This window comes from Eublepharis macularius, chromosome 12 (genome assembly GCF_028583425.1).
Source record: "Eublepharis macularius isolate TG4126 chromosome 12, MPM_Emac_v1.0, whole genome shotgun sequence".
In the NCBI taxonomy this organism is placed as follows: domain Eukaryota; kingdom Metazoa; phylum Chordata; class Lepidosauria; order Squamata; family Eublepharidae; genus Eublepharis; species Eublepharis macularius.
This window is the reverse complement of record NC_072801.1, coordinates 67,323,095-67,345,508: the sequence shown is the minus strand read 5'-3', so window position 1 is coordinate 67,345,508 and position 22,414 is coordinate 67,323,095. Positions and strand designations below refer to the sequence as shown.

General features: G+C 44.4%; 3 protein-coding genes across 3 annotated transcripts; all 3 read left to right on the top strand.

Moving 5' to 3' along the window:
• The first annotated feature begins 3,371 nt into the window (after window positions 1-3,371).
• On the top strand, window positions 3,372-4,325 carry LOC129340629 (olfactory receptor 11G2-like). Its single transcript, XM_054995528.1, has one exon. It carries the CDS (start codon window positions 3,372-3,374, stop codon window positions 4,323-4,325), a length of 954 nt encoding a protein of 317 aa, XP_054851503.1.
• An 8,075-nt stretch (window positions 4,326-12,400) lies between these two features.
• On the top strand, window positions 12,401-13,399 carry LOC129339591 (olfactory receptor 11G2-like). The gene has a single exon (XM_054994172.1). It carries the CDS (start codon window positions 12,401-12,403, stop codon window positions 13,397-13,399), a length of 999 nt encoding a protein of 332 aa, XP_054850147.1.
• A 3,617-nt stretch (window positions 13,400-17,016) lies between these two features.
• On the top strand, window positions 17,017-17,976 carry LOC129339590 (olfactory receptor 11G2-like). Its single transcript, XM_054994171.1, has one exon. It carries the CDS (start codon window positions 17,017-17,019, stop codon window positions 17,974-17,976), a length of 960 nt encoding a protein of 319 aa, XP_054850146.1.
• Window positions 17,977-22,414: the final 4,438 nt, after the last annotated feature.

Genomic DNA, 22,414 nt, shown 5'->3' with positions numbered 1-22,414 from the left:
AATAAAGAATAAGGTTAACACCAGGCTTGCTTTGTTTCCACACCAGGGCTCACCATTTCAAAACCAATTCTTATTTATCTTTTTTTTTCTTTGAAGAAAGTGCTCTGCCTGCCTCCACCACTAAACACTCATCTCCTGTTGGTTGGGAAGCAAAGAACTTTCCTCAGACTGCATCTCTCTAGTACATTTTTATCTCCCCCTGCCTTTTTGGAGCTCAAGACTGCAGATATGATTCTCCACATTATCTTCACAGCTTTCCTGAGATAGGTTTGGTTGCACATGTGTTACGGGCCTGAGATCGCTAAGCAAAAACAACAACGACAACATTGGATTTATATACTGCCCTTCAGTACAACTTAATGCCCACTCAGAGCAGTTTACAACATATGTCATTATTATCCCCACAACAAAACACCCTGTGAGGTGGGTGGGGCTGAGAGAGCTCTAAAGAACTGTGAATAGCTTTGGGGAAGAATCAGAGCTTGAACCCAGGTTTCTCATATCCTAGTCTATGGCTATATCCACTATAGCCCTCTAAGGGATCCCTCTAAGGGATGCCATTTGCCTCGGGAAAGCAAGCAATCTTCCAAACCCAGGCTCCAACCCCTACTGAGGCTTTGCTCTAATAGGAGCAAATATTGGGGGACAGGAAGCAATGGTGTGTGTCATTTGAGCAACATTACTTCCAGTTGTACCTGGAAATGATGTCACAACACTCTAGGATCAAGGAATTCCTACAACATTGTGAAATCACTTCTGAGTTCTTAACCAGAAATGATATAGCGACGTCATGCAACATTGCTTCCCAAGTCCCAACCCCAAAATACTCTGGCTGATTACCAGCACTTGGATGGCAACCCTAACCCCACTGCAGGCCTCTCTCAACCCACTCTCACATGCACCCACTGCAAATGGCATTCCCGTTACAAGATGAGAGTTAGCAGAACTGTAAGAATCAGGGGCAAGGCATTGCCCCTGGGAACAGAAGGCAGCACCTAACAGGTGCCTTATACACCTAGGCCATTTCCACACACGTTGAATAATGCACTTTCAATGCACTTTCGCAATCCTTTGGAAGTGGATTTTTTGTTCCACACATGGAAAATCAGTTTCAAATGTTCACTAAAGAGTATTGAAAGTGGATTATCCAACGTGTGTGGAAGCAGCCCAAGTGTCGACATGCAGGAAGTCGTTTGAAATGATCCTGTGCTCTCATCTTACTTCCTTAGAAAGATCACCATGCAAGGGAATCATAGAGTTTTGAACAGAAGGTTCCTCTGTCACATCTCCAAACTAGTACAGAATCCCATCCATGGCAGCCTGTATCCTTTGGGCCACTCAGAACAGTCCAAGAGCAGCAACCTCAGTACTCAGGAAAATCATTTTCCCGTGGAACGATTGCACAACAGCAGAGGGAAGTAATCTGCCTCCAGTGAGGTGATGTGGCAGTGGTTCATGAGAATATTCTTGAGGGACCCTTTCCCAAAGGCCACCAAAAGCATATCTGCAATATTCAAGCGCAGAGGCCCACTCTTCCTACCATGCAGCCCAGCACAACACCTCTGTAAGACACAGGAAGCCACACGTCAATAGCGGCACACCTTCTGATGGATGGAGCCACACTTTAAATGAGGTACGAAATGGGGAACATTTTCAAGGTATGCAGGATTTGAGTCCGGTGGCACCTTAGAAACCAACAAGATTTTCAGAGTTTCAGCTTTGGAGAATCACGGCTCCCTTCTTCAGACACGAGTAGGAATGGAGATCCCTGATCCTTTCTATCCCAGCCAAAGGTAGGTGAGGTGTTAAAAGGCAGGAAACAGAATGTAAAGGTAAAGGTGCAGCTTGACCCATGAAAGGGGTGTAGCAAAGGAAGCCATAGGGATGTAAAGGTACAATGCAACTGGATTAAAGCAGAAATTAGCATCAGTAGTGAGACTAGAATCCTAAATCTCTGTTCAGCCCTGGTGGTTCCATTGTTCCAAATATGTGAATGAACTCCATTTCGGCAATCTCATATTGTAGTCTCCCCTTGATTTTTCTCTATTTGAGAACAGATCAGTGATGGAATGTCCTGGAAGATTAAAATGTTCTCTCCTGTTTTTTTTAGTATTGTGATTTATAACATCAGATTTATGTCCATTTATTCTTTTGCTTAGGGAGTGACCTGTTGGTCTAGTGTAGCGAACAGAAGAACATTGCTGACCCTTGATAGCATATATAACATTGGAAGATGAACAAGTGAATGGATCTGAGATGGTAAACCTGGTATTGTTAGGTCCAGTGATAGAGCTGTCAGAGTAAATATGGGGACAGAGTTGGCATCTTGGTTTATTGCAAGCTCTGGTCCCAAAGTCCATGTCAGTCTTGGGAAGTACATTATTATGAATGAGAAGTTGTTTAAGGTTAAGGGGCTGTATATGGACGAGAAAAGGTTTGCCTCCCAATGCTTGTGAGACGAGAGTATCATTGTCCAGCATAGGTTGCAAGTCATAGCTAATGTGTTGAACTGGTCAGAGCTGAGAGATGAATGGGACTAACAGTGGTGTTCTACTGTTGTTTCACTTGGGCCTGTCTTGTAGCAGGTTATCCCTTGGTATAATTCTGGCTTTGTTGACCTGTTTCTCTACTACATCAGGTGGGTATTGTAATTCCAAATATGTCTGTTATAGCTCTTGCAGGTGAGAATCTCAGTCAGAGGGGCTGGAACAGATGCAGCTGTAACATAGAGATGGGGTGTAGACCATGGATGGTTTGGTATGTTTAGGAGGGTGACTGGAGGCATGGAGACGTGTTTGTCAATTGTTAGGTTTCCAGTACAAAGTGCTTCTTAAGTTTCTACATCAAGTGTCAGCAATGCTGTCTCTACATTGGACAAACAAGTCAGTCCGTACATAAAAGAATAAATGGACATAAATCTGACATTAGAAATCACAACACTCAAAAAACTAGTGGGAAAACATGTTAATCTTCCAGGACATTCCATCACTGGGTGAAAAGAGGCTGTGCTCAAAGAAAGGAGCTTCAAGTGGAGACAACAGTTTGAGATTTGGAAGCAAGCAGCACACAGTAGGACAACATTCGCAGCTAGTTCAAAGGCCCTTTTAATTGGATAAATTCAATATTAGAGGTCCTCAAAGTGTATTTCTCACGGTGTTTTTTTGTTTGTTTGCCTCAATGTTTATCAGAAGAATAATTGCTTCTGAGAAATAATCTCACAGAAACTATACAAAGAATGTGTTGGGGTCCCTGTCTCTCTTACCAACTTCCACATACTGCATAGCTGCTAAGATTTCCCTTCCAGTGGAAACAATGGAGAGATAGAGGATACTTGCTCATGCTATGTGTGACTTTCTGTTGTATAATTCCAGATGGAGTTGCTCAACAGCACAGGAGTGCAGGAATTCATTTTGGTGGGATTTGGAGGTGGGCAGCAGAAGCGGTTCCTCCTGCTCCTCTTCTTCGCCATTCTGTACGTGTTCACTTTAGCCGAGAACATCTCCATCATCGCACTGGTGCGTTTGGATACCCACTTGGCTCAACTGCCCATGTATATCCTCCTGAGCAGCTTCTCCTGCCTGGAAATCTGTTACGTGACCACAACTGTGCCCCGTATGCTCTTCGACCTGGCATCCCCTTACGGGATCATTTCCTTCCGTGACTGCTTCCTTCAGTTCTACATTTTATTCTCTCTAGGCAACACCGAATGTTTGTTCCTCTCAGCCATGGCTTTGGATAGGTATTTGGCCATCTGCCACCCGCTGCGCTACCCACAGATTATGTCTAAAAATGCCTCTTATGCCCTGGTAGCGACCTGTTGGACTGTTGGATTCCTGTGGTATATTTTCCCAGTCGTTTTGATCTCCAGAATGTCATTCTGTGGGCCCAACATCATTGACCACTTCTTGTGTGATGCTGGCCCAGTCCTATCTCTGGCTTGCCCTCCGTTCGGAGTTGCTCCACTTATCTGTCAGATCTTTATGAATGCTGTGGTTTTAGGCAATGTCTCCTTTGTTGTGCTATCATATAGCATTGTGATTTTTACCCTCATGAAAATGTCAAACCAAGGCAGCCGTAGGAAGGCCTTCTCCACCATATCCTTCCACCTTGCAGTAGTGACTTTGTTCTACGGATCTGTTACAGCCATGTACTTATCTCCAGATGGAGAAAATCAGTCAGAAGTCACTAAGGCAGTAACCATTTTCTATACCTCAATTATACCCTTTCTCAACCCCCTGATCTACACTCTGAGAAATGATCAAGTGAAGGAGGCATTTGGTAGGTTGCAGAGGAGAAAGGTGGGTCTGCTGAGGAGAACAGTGTGAGTGTAAAAGGGTGGGAGAAGAAGAACAAACAGCATACTAAAAATCACTGTGGAAACAATAAGAATAAGGTATTCTTAAAAAAAATGCCTCTCTTAGGACAAGAGGGCATCTCTCCTAATTCAGTGTTCCTTAAGATGCCTTGTAGTGAGGAACTGAATGGCTGCCATCTCAGTTTGAGAATCGGGATACAACGGCTGGAACTTTCTAACCTGCTCTCCTACCTTATTTAGACTGCAAATAACAGCCATAGGGGAGAAGATTTGGGGCTGCCAAGCTGCAAGTGGGCCCTGGACACAACCCGGAATTTCAACTGATCTTCAGACAATAGTGGTCAGTTCCCCTGGAGGAAATGGTTGCTTTGGAGGGTAGAATCTATGGCAGTATGCCATGCTGTGCTCCCTCCTCAAACCCATCCTCCCCAGGATCCACTTGCAAAATCTCCAGGAATTTCCCAACTTGAAGTTGGCAGCCCTAGAGAAGATACAGTTCCAAAAAGGGTGGTGGCCCTGGAGCAGCGGGGTTCACCTTTGCTTGCCATGTTGCTTCCCGTGCTGATGCCTTCTTGTAGGCCTGGTAAAGCCAATATAGATTGTAAAAAGAGCATGGAGGGGAAGGATGGGCACACACACATGCCTTGATCCACACTGGTGCCTTGATTTAAACCGCCACTTTGGCTGCTGCTAATTATGGTTTAAAAACCAGTCAAAGATCCATTCACAGATCTTCCATTGTCATGTCTGCTTTGATTCTCAATCACTGAAGAGTTAAGCAGGAATGGTCTCAAATCACATGGGTATGTTACCATATTGCCTAGCAAAGTGGGTATCTCGCACTGATCACCCAAAAACCCAAGACAGTTGTGATGGAATACAATTTAAAGAGAGGATTGCACAATGCGGCATTCAGAGGGCTGGAGTGGGAAGAGTTGACAGTGGTCTGGAATAAGAACTTGATTGGCCAGCTTTCCCCTTCCCTCTACTGTGTTCGTCAGAATCAGCTTCAGAATGTCAGTTGGTGCTGACAGGATTTTTTAATTAGTTAGGAGTTAGGATTTGAGGAGAGTGGATATAAGTGTCTGATGAGAAGGTCAGACAGGTACCCCTCTGAAGTGAGAGAAAGGGTATTATTGGTCCTAACTGTAATACTGTTTTGAGGAAGAAGAATTCCCAGTATAAAAGCCAGCACACGCTGAAACCTATTTACACAGCCACAATAGAACTGGGTGTGTGTTTTTGGCACAGAGGGATTGGGTAGTAAGTGGAGACTCCCGTTTCAGCCAAAGGAAAGGGTTAATTCTTCTTAGGAAAGGAAGAATAACTCCTGCTCAGTGTCTAGAAAAGGGCGTTTGACTCTGTGGAGGTCCCCAGAACTGGTGTAAAGGGAAAACTGTATTGAACTAACATCTGGAAATCTAAGTTTAAAAGGAGAACTCTGGGGAGAAACTTACTGTAACCCAAAACACCTCTCACTAACAAGAACTAAGAACATTGAAACTGAGCTGCAAACCAACTGATTTGCCTTTGACTGTTCTACCAGCAAGTTTTACCTCAGCCTTTTCATTCTCTAACTGCCTATACTACATCCCTGCTGGTTCAAAAAAGTTTCTGTTTCTTTTGAGAGTTATTCAGTCTCTAGTACCATTTCATACATGTACGAGAGAGGACTCCTGCTTCTCCTCTAACAAGTTTCTGGGCTAGGCTAAAAAAAGCCAAAAATCTATCTCCTTCTCAGAGTGGAACAAAAAGATCTATGTACTGAGGGCCAAGCTACAAGTGACGAATGACACTTGAACGGCAAGTGGATTGAGTGGAGGGCAAGTGAACAGGGAGAAATACACTTGCTGTTCAAGTGTCATTCGTCACTTGTAGCTTGGCCCTCAGGCACACTACTTTCTCAGAGCCAAAACAGCTGACTGCTGCCAGCTTCCTCTGATTGTGCCGGCAGCGGTCAGAGGGAGCTGGCATTGGCGATCAGTTCTTTGTCCCTCTCACCACTGCCAGCGCACTCGGTTCCCTCTGGCTGCAGAGTGTTTTTAGGGGAGCAAGGGGAGCTGTCAGTGGCGAGAGGGAGCCGAGTGGACTAGATGAGATGCCATCATACCAGGCAACCCACAAGTAAATGTGTCCGCATATGCAGAAGAACCCCCAGGTGTGGGGGGAAAGGAGAGGCGGGAGAGGCAGAAGACATAGAAAAATCATTCTTTCCCCCAATCTAACCTGATATGGACTGAGCATGATCCTGGAGGAACAGAATATTGAGAGCTGGTTAAAGGAGTAAAGGGGGGAATGAGGTCCAAGCTACACATGACGAATGACACTTGAACAGCAAGTGTATTTCTCCCTGTTCACTTGCCCTCCACTCAATCCACTTGCCATTCAAGTGTCATTCGTCACGTGTAGCTTGGCCCTCAGTCAGCTCAAGCCCCTGAGAACTTATAGAGAGCTGGGGAATCCTGAAGAGAAGTTTCTTGTGGGTGGGGTGGGACTGACCCATTCCCCCACTGTGATTCTTTGTCATTCTCCGTTTTATTTTATGTAATAAATAAATAATGTTTATTGTCTTGTTTTTATATGGCAGCTTCAACTGTGGAATCTTTTTACATGTTCCTTGGCATTCAACAAAAACAAATCCAGGCAAACCCCAACGCGGTTTGTTTTTTATACCTTATCTGCTCAAGTGAGCATATTGGGGCTGGATGAAACTCTTTTGTCTTACCAAAAAATCAGAAAATGATTCACTTTCTCAGCACATTTCTAACATTTGGATCCTGCCGGGTTGCCAATGACCTCGTTGGAACCTGATCTGGTCTGATTGCCTCCACACACACTAGGGTTGCCAATTCCAGGTTGAGAAATTCCTGGATGTTTGGGAGTGGGGCATGGGGGAAGGATTTGGGGAGGAGAGGAATCTTAGTGGAGTAAAATTCCATAGAGTCCACTCTCCAGAGCAGCCGTTTTCTCTAGGGGAACTGATCTTTATGGTCTGAAGATCAACTGTAATACCCGCAGATCCCCAGGCCCCTTACTACAAATCCTTGATCTCTGCCCTCTCCCTTCCTTCCTTTCCTGCGTAATTAAGGGCAGCAATAGAGAGATCTCACTGCATGTGATTCTGCCAGGCCTCTCCTGCAGGCACACAGATCACTGGGACGTGAGGAGCCTGACATTCATACTAAGGACTTATGCAATCTGGAAAAAACTGCCGTACCTGAGATCTCTGGTATCTCACATAGTGCCGTTGCAGGTTGAAGACATCAGGGAAGAAGGAGGATGCACCAACTTAGAGTCAAGCTGCAAGTGATGAATGACACTTGAATGGCAAGTGAACAGACTCAGGGCCAAGCTACAAGTGACGAATGACACTTGAACAGCAAGTGTATTTCTCCCTGTTCACTTGCCCTTCACTTGCACTCCACTTGATCCACTTGCCCTTCAAGTGTCATTCGTCACTTGTAGCTTGGCCCTCACATGTATTCCTCCCTGTTCACTTGCCCTCCACTTGACCACATAGCAGTCAAGTGGAGTGTAAGTGAATGGCAAGTGAACAGGGAGGAATACATATGAGGGCCAAGCTACAAGTGACGAACAACACTTGAATGGCAAGTGTATTTCTCCCTGTTCCACTCCCTGTTCCACTCAATCCACTTGCCGTTCAAGTGTCCTTCGTCACTTGTAGCTTGGCCCTGAGTCTGTTCACTTGCCATTCAAGTGTAATTCGTCATTTGTAGCTTGGCTCTTAGGGCACTATGTGATCAAGTGGGGTGCAAGTGGAGTGCAAGTGAACAGGGAGGAATACGCGTGAGTCTCTTCACTTGCCAGGCAAGTGTCATTCGTCACTTGTAACTTGGCTCTGAGGGCCAAGCTACAAGTGACGAATGACACTTGAACGGCAAGTGGATTGAGTGGAGAGCAAGTGAACAGGGAGAAATACACTTGCCGTTCAAGTGTCCTTCATCACTTGTAGCTTGGCCCCAAGACTACAATCTGATCCAGATAAACGTTTGGGGGGTAAATATCAGGCTGAACTGCATTCCACCTAAAAGGAGAGCTTTGTACCCTGCTGTGAGACCTGTGCTTACAGAGGGAAGTGCAAGGTCTCCTCTTTCACCTTCAGACAGCTATGGTTGCCATGCCAAAGAAAAAAGAGCAAGAGCTATTATAGAAACAGAGAACCCTGTGATAACCTAACACACACCAATTATGAATAAAGTAATCTAACACATTTAACTATGTCTGTGTATTCTTTATATAAATACTTGAAAAATATACATGAACTATATTTACATGTATTTTATCAAACATTCATGGAAAGTGTGAGATTCTCAAAAGGTACAGTAGCAAAACAAACATTTAAGGCTGCATGAATAAAGCAATGCACAATAATGGCTGTCTTGTGCAGACGATGTCTGGCCTGTAAATTTAGTCTATGGGTAGTGGCATTTCCACTCCTGATGGCTGTAACACGACAGGTGACCAGGTGGGAAAACTGTTTCCGCCAGGTCTTCCCCAGGTGTATTTGCCATATCCACAAAACTCTTTAGTAAATTTACATCTCCAATACCATTCAATAACATTCAATATCGCTCAGTCAAAATGCATTGAAGACAAGCAGCCTTGGCATTATGTTTGTTAGATTACTTTATTCAAAATTGTTATTAATTGTGTTAACATAATTTTCTGTTTCTATAATGGTCAGCATAGCAGCTGTGGACCTTGCAGGATAGGTATGATGTAGACACAGTTCACGCTTTCATCACATTAAATTATTGCAATCTGTTCTACACAATGCTGCCTTTCAGGACAACTCAACTGACTGAAATACTGCAGGACAGAGCAAGCTGTTCCCATGGGATGGCACTGCTGCACAGCTGGGAGAGCACAGGTGGGCTTGGGAAAGGAAAGAATAGAGGTCATCCTAGGGTATATATCTATTTTGGGTTCAAAGCCTTCTTCAGACCTGAACTGGGAAGATTCTTTGCATGAGTCCCTCTGTCAGGAAACATATCAGGAAGAAAATGATTAACTCAAGGTTATACTTGGCATCTCAGTTTTCTATTTGCATAGAAGGGTTGTTTCACGGATCTGTGAAAACAGTATTATCTGCAGGACAAGATGACCATGTTTTTTCAGAGGACTCTTCTTTCATATCTCCCACCCGCCACAAAACATCCTCCACAACCAGTCAGGGCTACTTGGTTTTTGAATGTTGATAATGGTCCATGTGTATCAACTTGGGAAAAACAATTGCCTGTGGAAATTACTTGTGTTTTATCCAGGTGGAAGGAGTCAACCCGTCCCCAGAGAGATGTTGTTTTGATTATTAATAATATCATTCGTAAGGGAAGCAGGAGAGCCACAAAAGACTTAACTTCAAACTCTGGTTAGCAAAAATGCCCATTCTTCATTCTTATCTAGCCCAGGGCACAGCCCACAAATGCCACAGCCACATGCCAGTCTGAGACACAGGGATCAGTTTCAGATACCTCCCACATCCTGGGACATATCCTGTGGTGAGTTTTCTAATGGCTGGAGCAGCACTTTGAACTGAGGTACTGAAATTTGAATTACCATGAAAGCAAAGGAGAGTGGGGTTGGCAGACTGCATGACTGGTCCCCTTAAAAAAATGTAACTTTCTTCAAGAAAATGTAGATAGATGGTTAGCAAATTATGGTCAGAGTCAGAATAAGAGGAAGAGGAAGGTAGTGCTAACCAGTGTTCTTGATGTTAAAACAAGCCAAGGATTTTGACCTGCCACATTCTGTCAATGATATTCCACATCTTACATATAAAGCAATAAGCTCTTTGCAAGTTCTTTCTTAACAGGAATTTCATTCATAGGTGTTTAGTGGTACTTCATTCCAGGACTCTTGAGATTTTCTGTGTCTCCTTTAGTGGTTCTGAAAAGAGAAAGCTCAATTCTATCTTTTCCCAAGCCATCCAGATTACACACTTGGCTGCAGAAGAAAACAAAGTAAAGAATAGGCGCATCTGACAATGTACAGATCTGGTGTGTTGGAAATTCAGCAACCTCCAATCACTGAGTAGCATATGGCCGAAGACACAGAGCAGACCAACAATAAGTGGGATGGCTCCTACCAGTTTTTCTGTTACATTTCATCCAATTCCCCTCCTTATTACAATCCCCCTCCCACATGGCCTTTGTCCATGATGGACCCATAAACTTCCAGCATAACCTTTTAGGTTTTCAAAGTGGATGACAGCCTCTTCTCTTTCTCCTAACAAACAACCTGGTTGGATTCAACCTGATATTATTACATTGTGAAAGATAAACTGGGCTTTCTGCTTGGAGCTTAGATGGTTCTTGAGAATCGTGTTAGACACCCTGAGCTTTTCCCAAAGCAAGGCTTGGATGTAAATATAAAAAAGAGACGTAATCATGAGAGTCCAGATCAAATGGGGAAAGGGTGCTACGTAGAAAGTTCATGAATGAAGCTGCATGGAGGGCATGGAGGAAAAGAAAATAAGAGCGTTATTTAAGAGATTTAAGAGTTTGTAGACACAGCCCTCATGGTATTTTCTAAGGTAAACTGTTCTGCTGAGTTGCAACTGACTCATAACAACCCTATAAAGTTTCACCCCATGGGGTACTCAAGGCAAGAGATTAGTAGAGGTGGTATGCCATTGCCTTCCTCAACAGAGCAGCCCCAGTCTTCCTCAGGGCCAAGCTACAAGTGATGAATAACACTTGAATGGCAAGTGGATTGAGTGGAGGGCAAGTGAACAGGGAGGAATACACTTGCCGTTCAAGTGTCTTTCGTCACTTGTAGCTTGGCCCTCAGCAGCCTCCCATCAGTCAACCTACTTAGCTTCCAAGATCTGTCAATACAGGACTGGACTATAAGGGCTACTACCATGATATTTTCCACCTTGATGAAAACGTCTAGCTCAGGCAGAGATTGAAAAGGTTCTCCTCTCGTAATGCCAAAAGGCATAACATTGCCTCAATAGTCACCGTACATTTCAAACGACCTAGAGAGATCGGCATGTTGGGTTCACTACTGAATCTCTTCTGTTTTGCTGCTTATGCCTCCCTTCCACCGTCTTCTGAAGCCTATGCTAATGATAAGATTAGGAATATTCCACCTGATAGCCAGATACGAGTCTCCTTACATTTCATCCTGGGGCAGGACAGCTTGAGCTGTGCCGTGGAGGTGCCCTGTCCAAATTGCAGCTTAGAGCCAAGCTACAAGTGACGCCTGACACAGGTTGGACACTTGTCAGCTTACCTTAAGTTTCGATGGGAAATGTAGGCATCCTGGTCTTACAGCTTGGCTCTCCATTTAATTGAAGTTTACAGAACCCCCCCCCCCCCACACACACACACCCAGCGGATGGGAAGGGCAAGAGCCCAACGCCTGCTCTCCCCTCCCAACCGCATGTTCTCCCTCCCATAGACTGCCGCTCTGTAAACTTCAATTAAATGGAGAGCCAAGCTGCAAGACCAGGATGCCTACATTTCCCATCAAAACTTGAGGGAAGCTGACAAGTGTCCAACCTGTGTCAGGCGTCACTTGTAGCTTGGTTCTTAGCGATCATTTGGGCAAGCTGTTCTCTCTCACGCAGTCCCTCCCTCCCCCAAAGCTACGGGAGGGAAGTTGGCAAAAACAAACCTATGTTAAAGGGTCATTGTAAGGATTGTTCAGACAGTGTTATGCAAAGAATGTTTGAATATTGCGGAAAACCTGCACATAAATTATAATAGCAAAAATTGGGGGACCAACAAGGAATTGCAGAGGGCATCTCTTTTCTCCCTCCCTGACTGCTTCCTCTTTCCTTCCCCTGAAAGCACCCATGGCCCTTTCCCTAGCTTCCTTCTCTCTTTCCTAAGCACCGGCCAATCTACTCCCCCCCCCCTCAAATAAATCAAAACAAATACTGAAAAATAATCTCACAGAAGTAGAACCGAAGAAGAATTGCTTCCAAGGAATAAACTGAAATGTGGGGCAACTGCCTCTGTAACCTCTGTCAGTGATATACCTCTTCAGCTTTTCTCTTCCAATGGAAACAATTATGCAAAAACACAAGTTTGACATGCTTCTTCTGTGTGATTGCAGATGGAGTTGGCCAATGGAACTGAAGTACAGGAGTTCATTTTGGCGGGATTTGGCGTTGGGCAACGGGAACGATTACTTCTCCTTATCTTTTTCACCATTCTCTACGTGTTCACTTTGGCTGAGAATCTCACCATCATCACACTGGTGTTTCTAGACACCCACCTAGCTCAGCTTCCTATGTACATCTTGCTGAGCCACTTTTCTTGGTTGGAGATGTGCTATGTAACCACCACTGCGCCCCGGATGCTGTTTGACTTGGCATCCGCTCAAGGAATCATCTCCTTCCATTCCTGCTTTCTTCAGTTCTACATCTTCTTTTCACTCGGAAATACTGAATGCTTCTTTCTCTCAGTCATGGCCTTGGATCGGTACTTGGCCATCTGCCACCCACTACGTTATCCACAAATCATGTCCAAAGACTTCTGCTATGCTCTCGTGACTGCTTGTTGGGTCGTTGGCTTCCTGTGGTACATTTTCCCAGTGATTTTGATCTCCAAGATGTCCTTCTGTGGCCCTAACATCATTGAACACTTTTTGTGTGATCCAGGGCCAATTTTGTCCCTGGCCTGTCCTCCACTAGGAATTGCTCCCTTTGTCTGCCAGATTTTCATGAATGCTTTGTTTTTTGGCAACATCGTATTCATTGTGCTATCCTATGGTGATGTGATTTTCACCCTGATGAAAACAAACCAGGGCAATCGTAGGAAGGCCTTCTCCACCATATCCTTCCACCTAGCAGTGGTGACCCTTTTCTACGGCTCTGTGGCAGCCATATACTTAGCTCCAGGTCCTGAAAACCAATCAGAAGTCACCAAGGCTGTAACACTATTCTATACTTCTGTTACACCCTTTCTCAACCCCATGATTTACTGCCTGAGGAACGATCAAGTGAAGGAGGCATTGGGCAGGTTGAGAAGGAAAAAGTTATTCTTGAGAAGTGATAATGTCAATGGTGTAGAAGAAAGCAAAGGGGAAAAAATCCAAGCAACCAATCCCTAAACAGCAGAGAAAAAAACTAGTGTATTTACTGTTGGACAAGTTGGGCACCTGTCTCTGTTCCATGTTGTTGTTTTTTCTTTTGCCCATTAATTACTGCAATATTTACAGTTTATCACACAAGACTAGAGGTAAATTTTGATCCAGTATTTTACCACTTTAGAATGGACTATATTATATTAAAATATTTTCCTCCCCCCTTCTTCTTTTGTTACAGCTCTAGATAAAACACCGGGAGCGTTGCATGATTGGTTTCCATGTGTGTGGGTGTGTTTGATCATGAATTGTTTACAATTAACCACTGAGGAAGACCTAAGGGCCGAAACGCATCTGGTCGGTTTTGTACTGTACCTTAGTCTATTTGTGTTGGTCATTGCACTGTACCATCATCTGTATCTTGAGATGTTTTAGCAAGTTTTAGTATGTATATGTAGCCTGCCATTCAGGCCATATGTTTTAAACTAGTTTTTATTCACATTGGTGCACATCTATAATAAATACTTTTTAATATTTAATATATATATATATATACTTTTAGGTTGTTACTTAACCCCTTTTGTTCCCCTGCTTGTTTGGGTTGAGTTTGTGGGGTTTTCCACCCCACCCCGCCCCTTTTTTTCTTCCTTGCAATCAATATTAAGGGCCCAGGTGTCCTGGAGAAACTACATGCCCCAGATCCCTGGTGACAGGTATACTACATTGTGATATTCAAGGCAACACAGAAGTACACCAATTCAATCTGAACCAGAGAAGATCTTTTAAGGGGAAGCGATGTTGGTGTCAAAATGCTGCTGAGCATTATGAGCAGCAGAAGATCAGACAGGCAGCTCTTTTGGAAGTGGTGTGCTTCTCCTAAAAGGGCAGGTTCTCAGCTTGCAATGCTCCATTAGATCAATGTCTCAAAATGGAGGCTACAGTCTCAGCCATGGCATGTATCAACAAACTTTGGATAGTGATCCCAGGCACAACCATCTTCAAGTTAGATTCTTGGAATGTGCTCTACATGGTGGTGGGCATCTCTCTTTACTTGGAAGTCCACAATGGACTAACACACCTACCCCCTCAGGAATTATCTTTCAACTTGGTGCTCACAAGTTTCCTTGAAGGGCAAAGATTCCCTGCACGAGTCCTTTCATTACAAAGCAGGTCATTGCAAAAAGAAGGATCTAGCCAAGCTTTCTACCTAACATATTAATTTAGTGTGTGTGTGTTGTTGTTGAGATCCTGTGGCCATTCCTCTTCCCTTGAAAGTAGTATCAGCAGGTTAAGGTGACTCTTTGCCTTAATATTCCCCCCACGTCTATAACTAATTTGTTACTAGTACATTTGATTTCTCATAATGGGTTCTGTGTGTGGCAAACATACAGCTCAGGAAAACAATTACCTGTGTTTCAGCCATTATCACAGAGGGAGCCAACTGGTCTCTAGAGAGATACTGTTTTAAGTGGAAATTATACTGAGGGACACCCTACTTTTTAACCACCTCCTTTCTGTGACACACACTTCCTGGCTCACTTGGCCTACTTGTGAGTAGGGCTATAATTTGAAGGCAGCTCAAGAGAAAGGCATTACTCATGAGGAGGCTAATACCTGTCTGCCTCTTAGCTACCCTTGTGGCCCAACCTTGCCTTCCCCTCCTCTAAAGAGCCAACTTGCTGCCTCCTTTGGGGCAATTCCCTCCCAGGGTCCCCTCCCCTGACCTGAGGTGCTTGTCTTCTGGACTGGCATACTACCACAGCTCATCTCATAATGTTCCCTGTTTAGCAAATGCATAACTTGGGAAAACAGTATTTACCTGTGGAAATAAACCATGTTTCAACATGGCCTTAGTGGGTAATTATATTTACTCTTCAGGGACATAGCAGCCACCATGTATTTAACAACTACATTCAGTTTGGTATAAATACTCACTCTTCCTTTCCATCCAGCAGACAACATAGACAGCATCTATGCCACAATCGGGCACCACTGAGAGACATGAGAAACTGCATCACACACACACCAAATCCTGACATCCGCCCTGTGGGGAGGGGAGCCTTCTGGTGGATGGAGCAGCATTTTGAAAGCCACTGAGGTACTGAAAGGGGAGTCATTTTCAAAGCAAAGGAGACTGAGGTGGAACTTTTAAGACATTCCAGTCTCAGGGAACAATTTTGTATCACAAAACAGAGGCTTCTTCAAGGGAATGTTGACAAATTGTTGTCAAATTATGGCCAGAGAAAGAAAGATGAGTAGGAAGATAGCATCAGAAGATTCAATTCTCAGCTATATTCTTGGTGTTAACATTGTAAAACCTGAAAGCAAAGATTTTGATGAGTTTCTTTTTCCTCCACTCACATCTTTTCCTCCACTCACAAGAAGTGATGGTCTCGCTCTACTCTGCTCTGGTTAGACATCACCTAGAGTATTGTGTTCAGTGTGGGGCACCACAATTTCAGAAGGATATAGATAAGTTGGAACATGTCCAGAGGAGGACAACGAAGATGGTGAGGGGTCTGGAGACCAAATTCTATGAGGAAAGGTTGAAGGAGCTTGTATACTTAGCCTAGAGAGGAGATGACTGAGAGGTGATATGATAATCATCTTCAAGTACTTAAAGGGCTGTCATATAGAAGATGGCACCAAGTTGTTTTCCGCTACCCCAGAAGGTCAAACCAGAACCAATGGCTTGAAATTAAATCAAAGGAGTTTTTGACTAACATTAGGAAGGACTTCCTGACAGTTAGAGCAGGCCCTCAGTGGAACAGGCCTCCTCAGGAGGTGGGGGCTCTCCTTCTTTGGAGGTTTTTAAGCAAAGGCTAGATGGCCATCTGACAGCAATGCTGATTCTGTGAACCTGGGCAGATCATGACGGGGAGGGCAGGAAGGGTTACATCACTGCTTAGTTCTCGTGGGCCATCTTACATCCCCAGGATAATGCCGATCACCACCTTTGGCTAGGGATCCTGGAGGTGCTTTGTCATCTTCTGGGCATGGAGCAGGGGCCACTGGGGCAGTCAGGGGGTGGGTAGTTGTGAATTTCCTGCATTGTGCATGGGGTTGGACTAGATGACCCTAGATGCCCCTTCCAACCCTATAATTCTATGATTCTATGATCCTGCAAATTAATTTCAGGTGGGTAGCCATGCGGGTATGTAGTTGAAGAGCAAGATTCAGGTCCAATAATATTGTAAAGACCAACTAGATTTCCAGGATATGAGCTTTCAAAAGTCAGCGCTCCGTCAGATATGAGGAGTAGAAAAAGGAAGAAGTCCATAATCCAGGCAATCCCTCCCACCCTCTTCCTTTGGAATAAAGAAAGAAAGTCTGATAAGGGCCAATAAGGTATGGGGAACCTCTTCTGTTTGGTTTTTGTTTTCTGCTTTACATCCCTGCTCGTCCTTCTGGTATAGCCTGCATGACGTGAAGCAAAAGAAGGTTCCATGTGAGAGCAGAATCCTGGCTTCCTTGCCTTTTGTCATGGGATACCAAACCTTGAACTAAGAAGTCCCAGGTGCATATTTTTGAATGGCTGGATTTTCTCAGAAATCCATTATAGTTTACAATTAAAAAATGGAAAAAATATAGCATGCTTGCATGATTCTTGCTTCTGGTGTGAGTGATGATGTTTCTTATTCCAGATGGAGTTAGCCAATGGGACTGGAGTACAGGAGTTCATTTTGCTGGGATTTGGAGTTGGGCAACGGGAACGGTTCCTTCTCCTCACTTTTTTCAGTATTCTCTATGTTTTAACATTGGCTGAGAATCTCACCATCATCACACTGGTGGTTCTAGACACCCACTTGTCCCGGCTTCCCATGTACATCTTGCTGAGCAACTTCTCCTGGCTGGAGATGTGTTATGTGACAACCACTGTGCCCCGGATGCTCTTCGACCTGGCATCCCCATATGGGATCATCTCCTTCAATTCCTGCTTTTTCCAGTTCTATCTCTTCTTTTCTCTTGGCAACACTGAATGCTTATTCCTCTCAGCCATGGCCTTGGATCGCTACTTGGCCATCTGCCACCCTCTGCGCTACACACAAATCATGTCCCAAGACTTCTGCTACGTCCTGGTGGCAACTTGTTGGGTTGTTGGTTCCCTGTGGCACATTCTCCCGGTGGTTTTGATCTCCAGATTGTCCTTCTGTGGCCCCAACATCATCAACCACTTTTTGTGTGATCCAGTGCCAATCTTATCTCTGGCCTGTCCTCCTCTAGGAATTGCCTCCAACGTGTACAAGATTTTTATGAATGCTGTTGTTATAGGAAATGTCTCTTTTGTTGTGCTGTCTTATAGCGTGGTGACTTTCACCCTGATGAAAACCTCAAACCAAGGCAATCATAAGAAGGCCTTCTCCACCATATCTTTACATATAGTGGTGGTGACACTTTTCTATGGGTCTGTGGCTGAGATGTACTTAACTCCAGGTGGAGAAAGTCAATCAGAGGTCACCAAAGCAGTAACCCTCTTCTACACTGCTGTGACACCCTTTCTCAACCCCCTGATTTATTGTCTGAGGAATGATCAGGTGAAGGAGGCACTGGGCAAGTTGCTGAAGAAAAAGGAGAGGCTGCTGAGGAGCACAGTGTCAATGTAAAGGAAGGAAGGAAGGAAGGAAGGAAGGAAGGAAGGAAGGAAGGAAGGAAGGAAGGAAGGAAGGAAGGAAGGAAGGAAGGAAGGAAGGAAGGAAGGAAGGAAGGACAACTGAAAAATCCAGCTAGTAGAAGAAACCCCTTTCCTTGTATGAATCTATGTGTCAGCTTTGGTCTTCTGGCTGGCTTCAGCTCTCAGACCCTCCCTTTACCATGATGTGATCAGCCATAGCTCTAATGTGAGCTTTTTTGGTGGTGGCAATAATGGTACAAAACAGTCTCCTCGAATAAAGGGATACTGATATTTCAGCAAAGCCGTAAAGCCAAGTTTTTAAGAGATCAAGTTGCAAATTGTGTCCTGTTCTGAAGGACTAGAGTGCTGTGCGGGCATGACTGGGAGTTGGAGTTGAACTTTGCTAGATTTATTGTTTGGGGGTCTGTGTTGAAATCTGTTTTTCAAACTGCAAATAGCAGCAGTGGGGGGCGGGGGGAGACACTGGTTTGCCCTTTGTGCTGTGCAGTTTCCCAAATCTTAATTCCCTGACCTAGGCTGCTTGCCTTATGGGTAGAAGATGCAGGTGCCCAAACAGTGCTTTTATATTTTTCCCTCAGGGCAAATAGCTGTCCCAAGGCAGTGATAAGACTGTGAAAAGGGGAAAGGGTTAACCACACATGCACAGAGCCCTGGATCTACTCAGGGCCAAGCTACAAGTGACGAATAACACTTGAACGGCAAGTGTATCGAGTGGAGAACAAGTGGAGGGCAAGTGAATAGGGAGGAATACACTTGCTGTTCAAGTGTCATTCATCACTTGTAGTTTGGCCCTTAGGCAGTTTGAGATCCCTTCACAGATGTACTGTTCTCATATCTAATTTGACCCTCCAGCCCAAAAGAGTTGGGGGGGTATATTATATGGTGGTGGTGGTGGTGGTGGAGAGTGCCTGGTGGGGTTTTCATAGCAAGAGACTAAGGGCCAAACTACAAGTGATGAATGACACTTGAATGGCAAGTGTATTCCTCCCTGTTCGCTTGCCCTCCACTTGCTCTCCACTCAATCCACTTGCCATTCAAGTGTCATTCGTCACTTGTAGCTTGGCCCTAACATAGGTGGTTTGCCATTGCCTGCCTCTGCAACCCTGGTCTTCATTGGAGGTCTCCCATTCAATTACTAATCAAGGCTGACCCTGCTTAGCTTCTGCAATCTGATGAGTTCTGGCTCACCTGGGCTATCCGGGTCAGGGCATTATTATATAATGAAACATATATTATATAATAAATACAGTAATGGAGGTTATCTGCTCTTTTTGTGGGCAGCCTCAAATGTGTAATATTTTGCAGGGCCACTGAAATCCAATAAATGAATTAGATGCAAAATATACACACACACACATGTTTCTTTTTATATAAGGTCTAGCACTTATGCATCATAAGAGATGGCTCAGCTCCTCTAAGAGTCCAGAACTAGGGTCTGCAAACTGTTTTATCTTTCAAATTCCAGCACAATTCAAGTTCCAGCACAAATGGCAGGGAATGAGTGCTGTACAACTAGAGGTTTAAGGTCAAATGAAAATAACAGAGCTCCCGAGCACAAAAATCTATGTCCATCAATTCTGTGTTCATGCAGTGTCAGAGCTCCAGCACAGGTCTGAAAGGGAAAACAGAGGCTGAAATCAATTTAAGTAGTCACATCTATTGAGCCAGAGCAATAATTCAGTACATTTCCACACAAAAACACCACACTGTCCATCAATACTGCACTCTTTCAGTAGTTATCCCCTCAGAGCACCACATACCTCAGAGGAGCAAGAAATAAGCAAATGATGAAAGGGAGGGACAGCGGAAGAAGAGTGGAAATATTTAACCTTTTCTGAGTTGGGGGATTGTCCGGGACACTTTAGTTTCAGCCTCAGACTTGCATACAAACTACGGCTCAGGAGTCTGAGCAAGGATGTATGGCAGATGGACCAAGCAAGGGATCCAGCAGCAATTCTAAGCAATACATCCAAGGAGCAATATTTGAGGGAGGTGGGGAGAGGCTGGGTCCCATCAGCATGTCAGAACCCAGAACGCACAGAGAGCAGCTGAGTGAGCATGTTTGGAGCAGCATGTGCCTGTAGTGACACATCCAATTTGGTACGGGGCGTGGGAACAGAGCACAACAGGAAACAAAAGCTAGTTTTTGCAGGCTTGACAGGAGTCAAAAAGCAATCTGGAGAAGTCAGAAAGAGCTCTTTGGATTTTCCCAAGAGTGAGATCAAGGCAGATTAAAGACCCGCCACTCTTCCAATTAGAGAAAAAGAGGGAGGATTGACTGGTCCATTTCAATGAAAAGTGGCTGTGAAATATTCTTCTGAATGAAGAGGATGGAGGCAGGCTTTGCCTAGACTAGACTTCTGAGTACTTGATTGGGTCAAAATATACAATATAATAGCCATGGGGCCTGGTCGCATTTGGCTCAGGCTGCTTTTCCAGAACTCTTCTAAAGCTCCTTCCTTGATGGGCCAGCCATTGTCTTGAGGAACTTGGATTCAGGCATGTAGAGCAGCTTTCACCAGCCCACCTCCATTTTTGCCTAGAGATTTCTGGAAAATCTGGTGATTGTTCTGCATGCAGCAAAGGCAGTAGGGCTAGTTAACTGGTCAAAATGGCAGAGAGTGATGCCAACAAAATGGAAGCCCATCAGTCTTTGGCAACAATGTCTACAAAGAGTGGTCGAGATCTCTCCTGAGGCATGCACCACTTCTGATGTCCCTCGGAAAGGGTAAATCGGAGTGACTGCCACAGACTTCACATCTTGGAGGGCTCTTCTAGAGGGACGGGTGGAAGGGGAAGTCATTGTATTCCCAGTCAGCAAAGCCACCACAAGCATGACTTTGCCACCCCCTCCAACCATCACAAGATGTGGGAGGGGACTTTGTATGGTGGCTGAGGAGGCTGTAGTTCAGCCATCTACCTGCCTTCTTCTCCTCCTTCATCTCACTCTTCTTTTAGTCTCTAATAAGGTGCTTCTATAAGTGTGAGGAAGTACACAAATTGATTTGTCCCAGGTCACACACACACACACCCGAGGATGCCTCTGCCTAAAACCTTTAGCCAGCTTTGATTGGTGCACCAGCTGCACCCCTCCTTAAAAGGGCTGATATGCCCCACTGTTGTCCATTTTCTTACCACGTAAGCACAAAGAAAGGGCACCACGTAGTTAATCAAAACTGAAGAACAGCAACCTACAGTGGTAAATTTAAAGACACAGTACCGAGATATGATCTAAATACAAAAAATCTTTATACAATATAACAGAAGACACACAACATGGAAATTAGGTGACAATGACACAACACAGTCTACAGTCCTCCAATCAATTCAAGTTCATAAGGAAAATCTTCCATAAATCTCCAGCTGGATTCCCATGTGCAGGCAAGCAAAGAGTCGGCTCCCTGACGATGTATCCAGTGGTGGAGGCACCAGCCGTGCTGTGAGGCGGTCCCTGCTATCAACAACTCAACAGGTTGCTTAAAGATCTTGATCCAGGACAATTTAATGCAGATTGGGAGAAACTGAAACAATATCTAGAAAAAAAATGGGACGTGAAAGGGGAACTGTGGCAGTTCGAGAATTACTGAAATGTAAGAGAAGAAGAGAGAAGTGACTTTACCGGGAAAGGGGGAATTTAATTATTAAAATCTAAGCTACCATTGGGGTTATGATAAAATTAAAAATTATAGAGTATGAAATAATAGATGTTTTACTGGGGATATATAAGATTAAGCTAGTTAGATATTATTTACAATATATAGCTTAAATAAAGAGTATATAATGGATATTTGAGTATAACAGTTACCTTATAGACTTAAAGTATGCTTAGAATAAGAAATAGTAAAAGATGGGTGTGTAATAGAATATTAGAGTCTAAGCTAATATCAGAATCAGGATGATTGTGGAAAGTAAAGAGTTAAAGTAAACGGAAAGTAAACGGATATAATGTTATATTTTTAATATCTTGATTGCTAATATATATTATTATGCTAGCATTATCTTATGTAGAATTTATGGTTTAAAGGAGGTATTTAAAGGGAAACTTCTATTATAGAGAGTAGAGATTTAACAAGCTTAGAGAAAAGAGTATTAAGTGTGTTTAATAGAATATATGAGATACTAAGTAATTAAGTAATAAGATAGACGGGCAGCCCAATCCTAAGAAGGGCACGGAAAGTGAACAGGAACCGAACTAAGGCTTGCGAGGGCGCATCTAGCCCGTACGCCCGCGTAAGTGGCCTTCCGCCCGCGCTGGGACGCGGCGCTGGCCCGCCGGCGGGCCAGCACCGGTGCAAGCCACAGGCGCCCGGGCGGCGGCGCAGAAGTGGCGTAGAGCCCTACGCCGACGCAGGGGGGGGCGGGGAGCAAGGCGGGGTCGGAGTTAGTCCGCTCCCTAAGCTCCTCCAGAA